This window comes from Apus apus, chromosome 15, assembly GCF_020740795.1.
Source record: "Apus apus isolate bApuApu2 chromosome 15, bApuApu2.pri.cur, whole genome shotgun sequence".
Taxonomy (NCBI): domain Eukaryota; kingdom Metazoa; phylum Chordata; class Aves; order Apodiformes; family Apodidae; genus Apus; species Apus apus.
In genome coordinates, this window is record NC_067296.1 from 14,913,550 (window position 1) to 14,926,588 (window position 13,039).

Consider the following 13,039-nt stretch of genomic DNA (forward strand, 5'->3'; position numbering starts at 1 on the left):
CGGGGCCCCGCGCCGCTTCCGGTGCCGCGGGAGGAGGCGGCCGCGCGGCTCCATGGTGACGGCGCAGGTGAGTCCGGCCCGGCCCGGCGCGGGTCCCGCCGCGCCCCGAGGGGCTCCCCCCGAGCGCCCGCCCCCGTCCCCCGGTGCCGCCCGGCGGTGACAGCCCGGGGCACCCGCCGTGGTCCCTCCGTTCGCGCGGCCTCGCCCCCGGGGGTGGGTCGGGGCCCCGCCCGCTGTCGGGGGGGCGGGCGGTCCCGTGTGCGCGGGGGGCCCGGGGCAGGCGGGTGCGTCCTCCTCGCTGCCCCCCCCTCGGGCCCGGCCCACTGAACCCCTCCTTCCAGCCCCCTTCCCGGCGGTCCCGGCCGGAGCGGGGCCCGGTACCTGCCGCCTCCGCGGGCGATGGGGCGGCCCGTGGGGCGCCGTGCTGGAGGTGGCGGGGGCGGGCGGGGCGGGCGGGGCGCGGGGCGCGCTGTGGCAGCGGTGACCGGTCCTGGCGCGGCTCCCGCCGGCGCCGCAGGGCTGCCCGGCCTGGGAAGGGGCGAGTGGCTGCGAGGGAGCGAGGCCATGAGCCGTTCAGCCAGGGCGTCATGGACCCGCAGGTATCTGAAGGACTGGAAATGCCGGAGAGGGATGGAATTTTTTAAGCGGTACCTGGGATGTGCAGCGGCGGGAGGGAAGGGGTCAGGCCGTGTCCCAGGAATACCTTCCTGGGATCTTTGAACGGGAAGCAAGAGGCTGCAGGGGTTGCTCCTGCCAGAGGCGCTCGGGGCGGTGCAGCATTCCTGGGGCAGGTCCCGAGGAGCTCTGGTTGCCTCAGCTTTCCTCCAGGTTGTGGCACAACCTTGTGTTGACTGAAATGAAGAAAACTGCTTGGATTTTTTGGGTCTATCTGAGAGGAAACCCCCTTTGTTTTGCTTCCAGTAAAGTTCACAGCAGTAGCTAAAATAATTGGGGATGATTTTGGTTGGTTGAGATAGAAGCAGCCTGCCAGAGGGGGCAGTTAGCTGTGACTGTGAAAAGGGATTGTGAGCAAAATGGGGAAAGGTGTCAAGAGATTCCCAGGGTCCTGCTGATGAGGTGTGCCCAGGGGAGCAAAGGACACAGGACACACTTGTCCTGAAAGGATTTGCCCTTGAGAGCTTCAGCTACAGGAATATCTCAGGAAGGTATGGAAGGAGAAGTGTCTTTGTATCAGCTACTGATGGTGACCCAAGGGAGAGATGCTGGGTTTTATGCTTCTCCAAGACTTGTCCCCAGTTCACGTGTTCTTTCTCTGCTGGTGTTCTGGGATCTGTGTTCCTGGGGATCAGACATGGGGTCATCTGTGCCCAGAGGGGTGAGTTGGAGGGAAGTGTTTTTATCCAGGAGCAATCCAGTGTGGATTCATTGTGTGGGCTGTAAAGTGTTTCTGCTGGATGATGGTCCCATTTGGTCAGTCCAGTGCATGTTCCTCAGCTTCCTCCTGGCAGCTACTGGGTGCTTTCATGGGAGTTGTGAGGACAAGGAGATTCCCCTCATGAGACCAAGGGCATTCCAAAGGCTGAGTTGAGGTTTCCATGCAATTCCTGAACCTGTTTATTTGTTGTTCTTTGTGGCTCAGACTGACAATCTGTAGTTTGGGCTAGAAATGTTCTGCTTCCTGTCTCAGCCCTCCAGCTCTGCTCCAGTCTCTGCCACCGTGTTGAGCAGCTCTCCTGAGACCTGCAATTATGGAGGAACAAACAGCCAGACAAAGCCCAGGGGTCCTGTGGGTCCAGCTGGGAGCCGGGAGGTCGGGCTGAGAGGCTACCAGCACTGCTGGGGTTTCCAGCATGTGTTGGCTTTACCTTTAGCTCCAATTGGCAGAGGGATCTCAGAGCTCTGCTTGAAAGGTATTTTTTAAGGAAAAAAAAAAAAAAAAAAGCTTATAAGAGCTCAGAGGACATTCCAGGACATTCCACAGGCTGTGCCACCTGGATGCTCCACACAAGGCCATCCCTCTACTGGGAACTCAGCCTTTCCCATTCCCTGCTAAATGGCAGCTCCATGTGCTCAGGGCTGGGGGTGCACCAGCTCGTTTCTCCCTCCCTCCCTGGAGGCAGGAGGGCCTGGGAGCTGTGCCTGGGCTGTGCAGCACCAGCTCCAGCCCGTGCTCCCTCGGCACAGCGGTGCGGGAGGCTGGGGTGCTGGGGCAGAGCTGGCTCTCCTGGGAAACCCTGGTAAAAGTGTGTTGCCACCAGGAAAATTCCTGCTGTAGCTCTGTGTGAACACTTGGGCTTGGAATATCCGGGGCCAGGACGGTTGTCTCCAGCTTCCCTGGATGGGTGGGCTCTGGCAGAGGCAGGTGCTGGTGCTGGAGGATCCTGTCGCAGGGGCAGGTCCATCACAGGAGGGTGGGCTTGGAGGAACAAGTGCTTGGTGACATTTTTGTAACAAGTGATATGAAAGGAGCTGAAAACTCATCTTCAGGAGCTTGAGAAGGGCAAATCCTGGCAGGTGTCCACACCCTGGTGTCTCTGCTTGCTTGGGCATTAGAAGAGGCACAGTGCCCACTGCTCCACCTCTGTTGTCTTCCCTTCCCTGCTGATCGTGAGCAGGGAATGCTGCTCTCTGCCTCAGAGTGTGACAGTTCTGATGCACACACCCCCCCTCACTGCCATTAGGGGGTGGAAATATCCCTCTTCCTTGCCCACTGGCTTCAGAGCCCCCCTCACTGGGGTGATTCCTGCCCCTAGCTGGTTTTACCCAGTTTGTGAGCACTGGGAGGGCTGAGCTTCATTGGCTGCTCACCCTTTTTGGTGAGCTTGAGTCCAGGACTGGCTGAAAGCTTTTTTGTAACAGTGATTTTAACTTGATTCTTGACAGAAAGGAAAGGTGATGTCAGTGTTCCCATTTGTGGAAACGCAGAATACCCAGGGGATGTGATGCTGGAAATGGCCAAACTGTTACATGGTTTGATCTTGAGTCCTCGTGGCTGCTGCAGCCCCATTAAAGGCCTGTCACGCTGAGCTGGCTTCTGGGGAGTGACTTTAACTGTGTCATGCACAGGAAGAAAAAAGCATTTGGGGGCATTCCAGGGAACTGCTGTCATCTAGGAAAAGCCAGGCACAGGTTTTAAACCTTCTGTGGCACATGTGGTGGCACATCACATCACACCTGAGGGGACTGTCATACAAATGTGTCCAAAAGATGAGAAGGTTTCATCAATACGAGAAGAGGCAACCCAGAAAATACTGTATTTATCATTTACATTCTCTCTCAAATTTTGGTAGGTAGGCGAAGCACTTAAAGCTCCGACTGATCCCCATCCAAGAGCTTGAGCAGTGTGGGGAGAGCAAACCTGTCCTGGTCTTGCAAAGAAAGAGAAGGCCTGGCTGCAGAGGGAACCAATGGCAAAGGGTTAGGTTATTCTTACAGAGCGTTTAAAAAACATTATGATTCTTTTTAAGGGCCAAGAAAAGGATCTCTACCAACTGTGAAGATGTGGTTTGGTGAAGATTTTTGGCAGCAGGGCTTGTAGAAATGGCCACCAATTGGTGAACAGGCTTTGGGGACATGATACTGTCTGGGTTCAGGCCTTGTTAGGGTTTCCATGTTGTAAATTATGGATGTGCTTCAAAATCCCTCACAATGTAATGAGTGCAAAAAGCTGCTCGAATTAATGAGTGCATCTTTGGCTTGGCGAAAAAATGTCACCTTCACATGTTCCTCCTTTGTTCCTGTTTCAGGTTTCTAGCTCGGGATCATCCATTGACCAGGTGGCCCCATTCCCAGGCCTGCTACCATGTCTAAGCTGAAGAGCTCCGAGTCCGTGCGGGTGGTGGTGCGGTGCCGGCCCATGAACAGCAAGGAGAAGACAGCTTCCTATGAGAAGGTGGTGAGCGTGGACGTCAAGTTAGGGCAGGTCTCAGTGAAGAACCCACGGGGAACATCTCATGAACTGCCTAAAACCTTCACCTTTGATGCTGTGTATGACTGGAATTCCAAGCAGGTTGAGCTCTACGATGAGACCTTCAGACCTCTCGTGGACTCTGTCCTGCAAGGGTTTAATGGGACAATCTTTGCCTATGGGCAGACTGGGACAGGGAAAACGTATACGATGGAAGGGGTGCGTGGTGATCCTGAAAAAAGGGGGGTCATCCCAAATTCATTCGACCACATCTTCACCCACATCTCCAGATCTCAAAACCAGCAGTACCTGGTTAGAGCATCGTACCTGGAAATCTACCAAGAGGAAATCAGAGACTTGTTATCGAAGGATCAGTCCAAGAGGCTGGAGCTAAAGGAGAGGCCAGACACGGGGGTGTATGTTAAGGATTTGTCCTCCTTTGTGACGAAAAGTGTCAAGGAGATAGAACACGTGATGAACGTGGGGAACCAGAACCGCTCGGTGGGGGCCACCAACATGAACGAGCACAGCTCCCGGTCCCACGCCATCTTTGTGATCACCATCGAGTGCAGCGAGCTGGGGCTCGACGGGGAGAACCACATTCGGGTTGGGAAGCTCAACCTGGTGGACCTTGCGGGCAGCGAGCGGCAGGCCAAGACTGGAGCCCAGGGGGAGAGGCTAAAGGAAGCCACGAAAATCAATCTCTCTCTCTCAGCTTTGGGCAACGTTATCTCTGCCCTGGTAGATGGCAAGAGTACCCACATTCCCTACCGGGACTCAAAGCTGACTAGGCTGCTGCAGGACTCCTTAGGTGGCAATGCCAAAACGGTGATGGTGGCCAACATTGGCCCTGCCTCTTACAACGTGGAGGAGACGCTGACAACGCTGAGATACGCCAACCGTGCCAAGAACATCAAGAACAAACCACGAGTGAACGAGGACCCCAAGGATGCTCTGCTGCGAGAGTTCCAGGAGGAGATTGCTCGCCTCAAGGCACAGCTGGAAAAGAGGTCCATTGGGAAAAGGAAGAGAAGGGAAAGGAGGAGAGATGGTGGGGAAGAAGAGGAGGACACTGAGGAGGGTGAGGATGAAGGAGATGACAAAGATGACTATTGGAGGGAGCAGCAGGAAAAGCTGGAGATTGAGAAGAAGGCGATAGTTGAGGATCACAGCCTGGTAGCAGAAGAGAAGATGAGGCTGCTGAAGGAGAAGGAGAAGAAAATGGAGGACCTGAGGCGAGAGAAGGAAGCGACAGAAATGTTGAGTGCCAAAATCAAGGTAGAATTCTTCCTTGTCATACTTTTTGAAAGCAATTTATTTGGGCTGTGGGGAAAATAGAGGGTTTCCCAATTTGGAAAGATGTTTTGCAAGAAGTTTCCAGGATATTGATTTGTGTTTAGGTTGGAAGATTTTTAAATAAACCGTTTCTAGACAGAAGTTGGAATTTCCACCATTAATTCCATATTTCAATATTCATGAATTGCTGCATTGTTCTCGTGTGCTGGTCCTGGGGGATCTCAAGCACTCAGCGAGCGGAGGGTGATGATCCATCTTTCCACAGGCTGTGGCGCAAAAAATGCCTCTTTCTGTCTCAGATCCGCAGAAAGTTCTTGACAGGGGAGCCCATGTTTTGGTTCTCCAGCTTGACCACACATGGCAGCAGGGCCTCCTTCTGGGCAAGTGACTGTTTCGTGAATCCCACAGCTTTATAGGAAGCTTAAGAAATGGGAATTCTTGTAGCAGCAGTTACATTTTGTGGCCACTGCCAGAAAAATCTGACCTTGGTTTTTCCTTTCAGGCAATGGAAAGCAAACTTCTGGTGGGAGGGAAGAATATTGTGGATCACACAAATGAACAGCAGAAAATCCTGGAACAGAAACGCCAGGAAATTGCAGAACAGGTACCAGGAAGAACATTTGTTCTTTTGTACAAAAAGCCAAACTGCACATCTTCCACCCCAGTTGCCTCAGGATAAACTGTAAGAAAGCTTCCCCAGTGTTAACCCTGGAATGGGTTGGTGCCGATCCTTTATGCCAAAGGAAGGGGGAAGGCCTCATGTCCTGTTTGTCACTGTATGAAACAGGTAAAGGAGGTTTGTAATAGTTTTCTTCCAGCTTTTCACCTTACAGATGTCTGTCCTGGCTTGACTGGAGCCGTCTGCAAGTGAAGAAGTAACTGGAAGGCCTCAGCAATGGCCCAGCCATTGGCTCAAGGGAGGGGTGTTTATTTTCTGTTACATATTTTCTGTTGGTGATTCTTTAAGTGCACTGACTGATACAAATGGATACAAAGGAAAAAAACAAAATACTTTAAACGTGGCATTTGGTTCCTTTCATTGAAGCCTGAGCACTTATTCACACTGTCAGTAGCAAAACAAGGACAAACAAGAGTTAATGCTTTTGGTATCCCTAAGGCAAGAGGTAGGAAGGACCAGAAGCTAAAGCCAAAGCCCTGGAGCACAGGGAAGTGAAACCACCCTGAGCACTGGAGGTGGCAGTGTCATTGTGTCCCTGTGATCTTCAGCATTGTGTGTCACTCTCTGCAGAAACGCCGGGAGCGGGAGATCCAGCAACAGATGGAAAGTCGGGATGAGGAAACTCTGGAGCTGAAGGAGACCTATAGTTCTCTTCAGCAAGAGGTGGACATAAAGACCAAAAAGCTCAAAAAGGTAAAAAGATGGCAGGTTTAGGGTGTTGGGAATGAAATCAGCTGGTGTGTGAAGGTGCCAGGGACACTGGCAAGTCCTGACTTTGGCTCTTGGCTGTTCCAGTTATTTTCCAAGCTGCAAGCTGTGAAGGCAGAGATCCATGATCTCCAAGAAGAGCACATCAAGGAGCGCCAGGAACTGGAACAGACCCAGAACGAACTTACCAGGGAACTAAAGCTGAAGTAAGTCCCATCACTTCACTGCTGGCCATGAGCTGTCACAGTTTCTCTGGGGAGTGGAGGGAGGGGCTGCAGGGCACGTGCTTGTGGAACAGGAGTTCAACAGGAGAAAACAAAACCATTCCTCCTCTTCCAGGGTTGTATTAAGTCAGTGGAGAAATTAATCTGCTAATTATGTTTCTTGTGTATTTCCCTTTTTTGTGCTTGTGTGTAGGCACCTGATCATTGAAAATTTTATTCCCTTGGAAGAAAAGAATAAGATTATGAACAGGTCATTCTTTGATGAAGAGGAAGACCAGTGGAAGCTGCATCCAATAACCCGTCTGGAGTGAGTGTGCTTCTCATCTCTTCTTGGGGTGGAATTGTAGGTCATAGAAAACCCTCTAGCTGTCAAGAACAGGGAATTTCACAAGAGGAATTGAGTTGGAGATTTACACTGGCCCTCCAGGGTTCAGAGCTTCTTGCTGCACAATAAAATAAAAATTCCTCTTAGTAGGTTGAGTAAAAGAGGAATGTAGAGTTAGGAGAATTCTCAGAAGATTGGGATTTTTCTTCTAGATGACCCAAATAATTATGTATAAAATATATGTAATAGTGTCTTTCCCATTAAAACATCAGTGGATTCCCACTGTATTTCTTTCCTGTTTTAGATAGGAAAGCTTTCAAAAATAATAATTATGCAGAAATGCTGCCCTTGTGCAGGGGACGGATGTGACAGGATCACTGCCTGGTCCCTTGTCTCTGCCTTCTGCAGCTTGGGCAGTCTGTGCTCTCTTGAAACAGATTTCTATGTGGGATTTGCAGAACATAGAATCATAGACTGGTTTGGGCTGGAAAGGACCTTAAAGATCATCTAATTCCAACCCCCTGCATGGGCAGGGACACCTCCCACCAGCCCAGGTTGCTCCAAGCCCCATCCAACCTGCCCTTCAACACTGCCAGGGGTGGGGCAGCCACAGCTTCCCTGGGAAACCTGGGCCAGGGTCTCACCACCCTCACACTAAAGAGTTTCCTCCTGATATCCAACCTCAGTCTCCCCTCTTCCAGTTTTAATCCATTCCCCCTGGCCCCATCCCTCTCTGCCCTTGTCCCAAGCCCCTCCCCAGCTTTCCTGGAGCCCCTTCAGGCACTGGAAGGTGCTCTAAGGTCTCCCTGGAGCCTTCTCTTCTCCAGGCTGAATGTTGTAGCTCATAAACTCCAGGAAGAAAAGAATAAGATGGTCTTGGTGTGCAACAGACTGAGTCCCCATTTTTCCCCAGCAACCAGCAGATGATGAAGAGGCCTGTCTCTGCTGTGGGGTACAAACGGCCCCTGAGCCAACACGCCAGGACATCCATGATGACCCGCCCGGAGGCGCGGTACCGGGTAAGCCCCGATGTGCTCACAGCCTTCCTGTCCTCACCCTCCTCAGTGGGAATTTCAGAGCATTGTTAGTTCTTCCATGGTCTGTACATTTTTACTGGGTCCTTCACACATTTATAAAGCATTTCAAAATCAGCTTCTGGAGGGAAAAGAAACAATCAGCATGGAAATGTGCAGGCTGTGATCCTGCTTTGCCTGCCTTAGGCCGAGAACATCGTGCTCCTGGAGCTTGACATGCCCAGCCGGACAACGAGGGACTACGAAGGGCCAGCCATTGCTCCCAAAGTCCAGGCAGCTCTAGAAGCAGCTCTGCAGGAAGAAGATGAGATACAGGTGGACGCTTCAACCTTTGAGAGCATTTCCAATAAGAAAGCAAAACCCAGGTGAGTTGGGCTCTTCACGAGTGAGCAGGCAAGGCCACAGCAGGGGAGCAGGCAGAGCTGCTGCCAGCACTTCTTGGCAGTGCAGTTGGGAGTTGGCTGTAAAGCAGGGAGAGAGAAAGGAGCATGGGACTGGAGGGAAAGCTGAGATGGGGTAGAGAATAAACCCAGTAAAAAAAATCACAGAATTGTCAGGGTTGGAAGGACCTCTAGAGATCCTCTAGTCCAACTCCCCCGCTGAAGCAGGATTACCTGGAGCACATTGCCCAGGACTGCCTGCAGGTGAGTTTGGCATATCTCCAGAGAAGGGGACTCCCCAGCCTCGCTGGGCAGCCTGTCATTCAGCTTTTGCAAGATTAATATGGTAAGAGATTACATTGTTGGGGCTTTTTATTTTCTCATTTTTCCTTCTTCAGGCCTAAAACTGGAAGGAAATCAGTGGGATCCTCTGCAGCAGGCACCCATAGTTCCCAGCTTTACCCACAGTCCCGAGGGCTGGTTCCAAAGTAAAACCAGCAGTTCCTCTCCAGGGCACCAACAGCCTTTGCCTTCCGACAGCAGAGACAAGTGGGAACCTGCAGTGAGTCCTTCCTGGGCTCCTGCCCCGTTCCCTGGAGATGGCCTCTTTGCTCCTTAACTGACTGGTGCCAGCCCAGGGGCACTGAGCCTCAGGAAGATCAGCGCTTGCAGTTCAGCCTTTGGCCTCTGTGGGGAACAGATTTTAGTTAGGAAACCAGAAATGCATGAGGTACGTTCAAGTGTATTAGAAGCAATGGGAAGCACGGGGATCACCTGGCAGCATCACCCTCTGTCCTGCACTGCCCTTGAGCTGCACTGGGCGTTTTAGCTGTTGGGCAGTAAGAAGATGGAGTTGAAAGTCTCATCTCAACTGAACCACCACTCCAGAGCTTCACAGTGACAACCATAAAAAGCAGTGTATCCGTTCCAGCTCGACTAGATGCATAGTTTTCCCTCTTCCTGCTGGAAAGGCTGGCATCATTTGGGGTCAGGAAGCTGCTTGGGCAGGCAGGATGGCAGCATGTGCTCACCAGCAGACAGCTGTGCCTCCTTTGAGAGCTGCACGACCAAAAGAGGGGTCGTGAGAGCAACTTTGTGCTCTCCAGAAAGGAAGCCATAGGAACTGAAGTCCTCTCCTTGTTTACAGGCCTAAGTGAGAGCTCCTCCAACCTGCCCTCCTACAGACCTCACTCCTACCAGCAGGAACCACCTTGTCAAAGAACACATCTGCCTACCCTGCCACCTCCACAGCCTCCTTCCTCGCTCCAGCCTCCCTCTCTACCCCTGGCATTTCAAACCAGTGCCCATCCACAGTCTGTCAACCATGGGACCATGTCCTTCTGTCTCTGCTCTCCCTCCCAGCTGGGCAGAGTCCTGGGGTGAGGAGCTGCCTGGGAACACACCCTTCCCACAGGCACGATCCTTTCTGTGCCGCTTGGGGAGGTTCCGCGTTTGGTGCCTCTTGTGCCTCACTTGTTCCATGTTAGAAGCTTTCCCTTTGCACCTCCCTGGCCATGCAGAGCCTGCTGGGGATGGAGGCACATGTAACCCAGCCTGGGACGTCGGATCTGGTGTAATTTCCAGGGGTTTTACTTTGCAAACAAGGGAGGAAGAACTCCTGCTTTTTGATGGTCTCTCTGCAAAGCTGCCCTATGACTAAAGCAGGCTCCTGGGATGCTGCAGCCTCATGTGGCAGGTGGAGGGAGGTGGAACTGCCACACCAAGGACAGTAAGGTGTCCCTGTCTAGTGTCACAGCTCATCCGTAAGTTTTAGTTCACTGTGTATTGGGACTTGGGATGTTCATTTTTCCTCTTGCTGTTGTCCCATGAACGTTTTTACCCATTTCCCTCCCTGATGATTCCCTCCAGACTGACACGTGTGAACACGTGAGGATGTGCCTGGTTTTAGAATTGTTCTGCTGTGTGGACTCTGCCTTGTGCTCTCGTCCTGTGCCTGCTGAGTGGCCCCACCCAGCTGGGGGTCATCCCCCCAGCATCAGGCCCCGGGCGCTGGGCACAGCTCACCTGCCCCCTCCCTCCTGTGGGCAGGGTGAGCACACCCCAGCTCAGCTGCTGGGGTTCATGGAGTGCTCTTCTGGACCACAAGATTGAGATTTATATATACACACTTATATGCATATATATATATATTAGTTTGTGGGGAGGAGCAAGCAGTTTGCTCACGGCTGAGAGAGCAGGCATCTGGCACTTCTCTTTCAGCCTGAACACAGAAACCTGGCATCAGCCTCCTCTTCTGAAAGCACTGCTGATGTACAGAGAGCCTTGGAATTGGCTCTCACAGCATAATGTAACATCCCCTTCTCTTCCCTTTCTTCCCTCTCTCTCTAGCACATCTTCTGTATGTAGATGTTGTAAAAGATGATTTTATGGTGCAAGTGCTCAGAGAACTGAAACAAAATGAGGGGCTCAAGATCCTGAGACAGCAACACAATCTGTAGGCACGTAGGTACATACCATGTACACATGTTCAGTGTCAGTGTCCATACACAGACACAGCTGAGTCTGCATGTGCACACACCTCCCTGGTCCCTGCTGTTCCATAGGAATTTATATTAAGCTCATATGCTGGAAACTCCCCCCATGGCAGGGCTGGTCCAGTGGAAATGGCTGTGCAGACCCCAGCTGTTCTGTTGTAGTGTTGATAAGCTGGCTGGTGACTGTCAGAAAGGCCCTGCTTTTAATTCTGTTAGAAGTTAATTAGCAAGGTGGAAGAAATTCACTAGGGTGGAAAAAAGAATAAAATTGCATATTTAGTCATTGTACTTAAAGGGGAGCTGTGGCTGGAGGTGTGGGTGGTGGACTCGTGGGCAACCTCAGATCCTTACAGAAGCTTTTAGAGTCTCATTCCAATGGACTTGCCCTCATCCAGGCACTCAGCAGCACTGATACTAAGATAAAACACTACGTCCTAAGCTGTACAAAAATGTGCTGAGCTCTGGCTTGAAGTTTTAAAGACACATTCCTGCCACGTTTGCCCCTCTCTGGGTGTTATCTGAACCATCTGGGCTTCCTGCAGGTTAACGGCCAAAGGCAGGAAACCCAAGGGCTCCTGGAAGAGGCCTTGGACACCCTGCCCGTCACAGTTCCTTCACAGGAATGTTCCACATCCTCCTCTTTGCTCTGATCTGTATAATGGGATCTTTTTTTTTTTTTTTTTAAAGTGACATGGAGCAGAAGTCAGCCCTTGACTCTGGGAGCACAAGCATAGGAATTAAAGCACTTTCTTGAAATCCCTAACGTAGGTCTGCGGCCTCCGGAAGAAATACTTGCATGCTGCTTTAATCTTCTAAACCATTTACCTCTGTCACAGCAGCTGGGGCTGTGCTGGTGCATTGTGCAGATCAGACCAGAACCCAGGATTCTGAGCAGAGGTGCAGCAGGACCCTCAGCCCCAGCCGTGTCCTCTCCTGCCCGTGGCAGTTCCCGCGCCCCGGGCTGTGCTGCTGGGTCAGAACACAGTGTGGGAAAGAGAATCTGCACAAATCCCAGGGAGGGGCAGAGATGGAACTGTGATGAGAACACCCTGTGCCCCGCAGGGGGTCCACTCTGGTCCAGGCACCTTCTCAGTCCCTTTCTTCTGGAGCCCCCCAGGCAGTGTCCATGGGACCCCCGAGCTCCTGGGATGCACCCATCTCCAGCTCCTCTGTAGACAAAGAACCTGTCCATAGTTCTGTCCATAGTTTTACAGCTTCTATTTATTTGTATCATCTCTTTTGTCTAGGAATGTAAAGTGATCCTAAAATACTACATGTAATAAAGTCAACGAGATTTATTGCATCTATCCAAGCGCACCTGGTTTTCATTCTCCATTTGTAAGTAATGGCAGAATTCAGCGACTTCATGTTTGAAAAAGCCATATTTTTTGGGGGGAGAGGAAGTCTCTGGGCAAACTAAATTGTTGAACAGCGTAAGAGCAGAACTGCCCGATGTGGCGCTGAAACGTGGCACAAGGAGCTCAGGCCCCGCAGAGCCCCTGGCCGGGCCCGCAGCCCCCGGGGCTCCTCGCTCGAGGGAAGCAGCGAGGGCAGCGGCGACAGCGCCCGAGCAGCAGGAGCCCCCAGAGCCGCGGTGCGGGAGCCCCTGGGCACGACCCGGTGCTCAACCGCCTCACCCGGAAGCAGCGCGAGGCCGCGGCGGGGACCGGCTCCTGCCCTGGCAGCACCGGCGGCAGAAGCGAGGCCGCGGTCCCCTGGGCCTCGGGAGCCCGCCCTGCCAGGGCCCCGGCCCGCGGCGGCAGAGGCGGCCCCGGTGGGGCCGGACAATGGCGGCGGAGGCCGCGGCCCGGGAGCAGCCGCCATGAGGCGCCGGCAGCGGCCGATCCCGGCATGCCGCGCGGCGCCCGCTGGGAGTTGTAGTCCGCTGGAAGGGGCGGGGCCATAGCGGCTGCGAGGCGCGGGGACTACAACTCCCGGCAGTCCTTGCGGTTTGTTTTCCTTCAAATCAGGCCCCGGCCCCGCCGCGCGCCTCCCGGGCCCCGCCCCTCCGGTCTCCGCGCGCGGCTCCT

The 13,039-nt window shown here is 53.0% G+C and overlaps 1 protein-coding gene across 1 annotated transcript; it reads left to right on the forward strand.

Annotated features, from left to right (window-relative positions):
- Positions 1 to 12: 12 nt before the first annotated feature.
- On the forward strand, positions 13 to 12,316 carry KIF3B (kinesin family member 3B). The gene is made up of 9 exons (XM_051633169.1): positions 13 to 67; positions 3,708 to 5,146; positions 5,667 to 5,768; positions 6,414 to 6,536; positions 6,639 to 6,757; positions 6,969 to 7,082; positions 8,014 to 8,119; positions 8,321 to 8,499; positions 8,913 to 12,316. Exons 2-9 carry the CDS (start codon positions 3,764 to 3,766, stop codon positions 9,004 to 9,006), a joined length of 2,220 nt encoding a protein of 739 aa, XP_051489129.1. The 5' UTR covers positions 13 to 67; positions 3,708 to 3,763; the 3' UTR covers positions 9,007 to 12,316.
- The last annotated feature ends 723 nt before the right edge of the window (positions 12,317 to 13,039 follow it).

What these genes read in the sequence shown, in the direction of transcription:
- KIF3B (XM_051633169.1), top strand. Translation starts at nt 3,764, where the DNA reads ATGTCTAAGCTGAAGAGCTCCGAGTCCGTGCGGGTGGTGGTGCGGTGC. An exon ending in CATCCAATAACCCGTCTGGA is followed by an intron (nt 7,083 to 8,013) that starts GTGAGTGTGCTT and finishes ATTTTTCCCCAG; the next exon opens with CAACCAGCAGATGATGAAGA. An exon ending in AATAAGAAAGCAAAACCCAG is followed by an intron (nt 8,500 to 8,912) that starts GTGAGTTGGGCT and finishes TTCCTTCTTCAG; the next exon opens with GCCTAAAACTGGAAGGAAAT.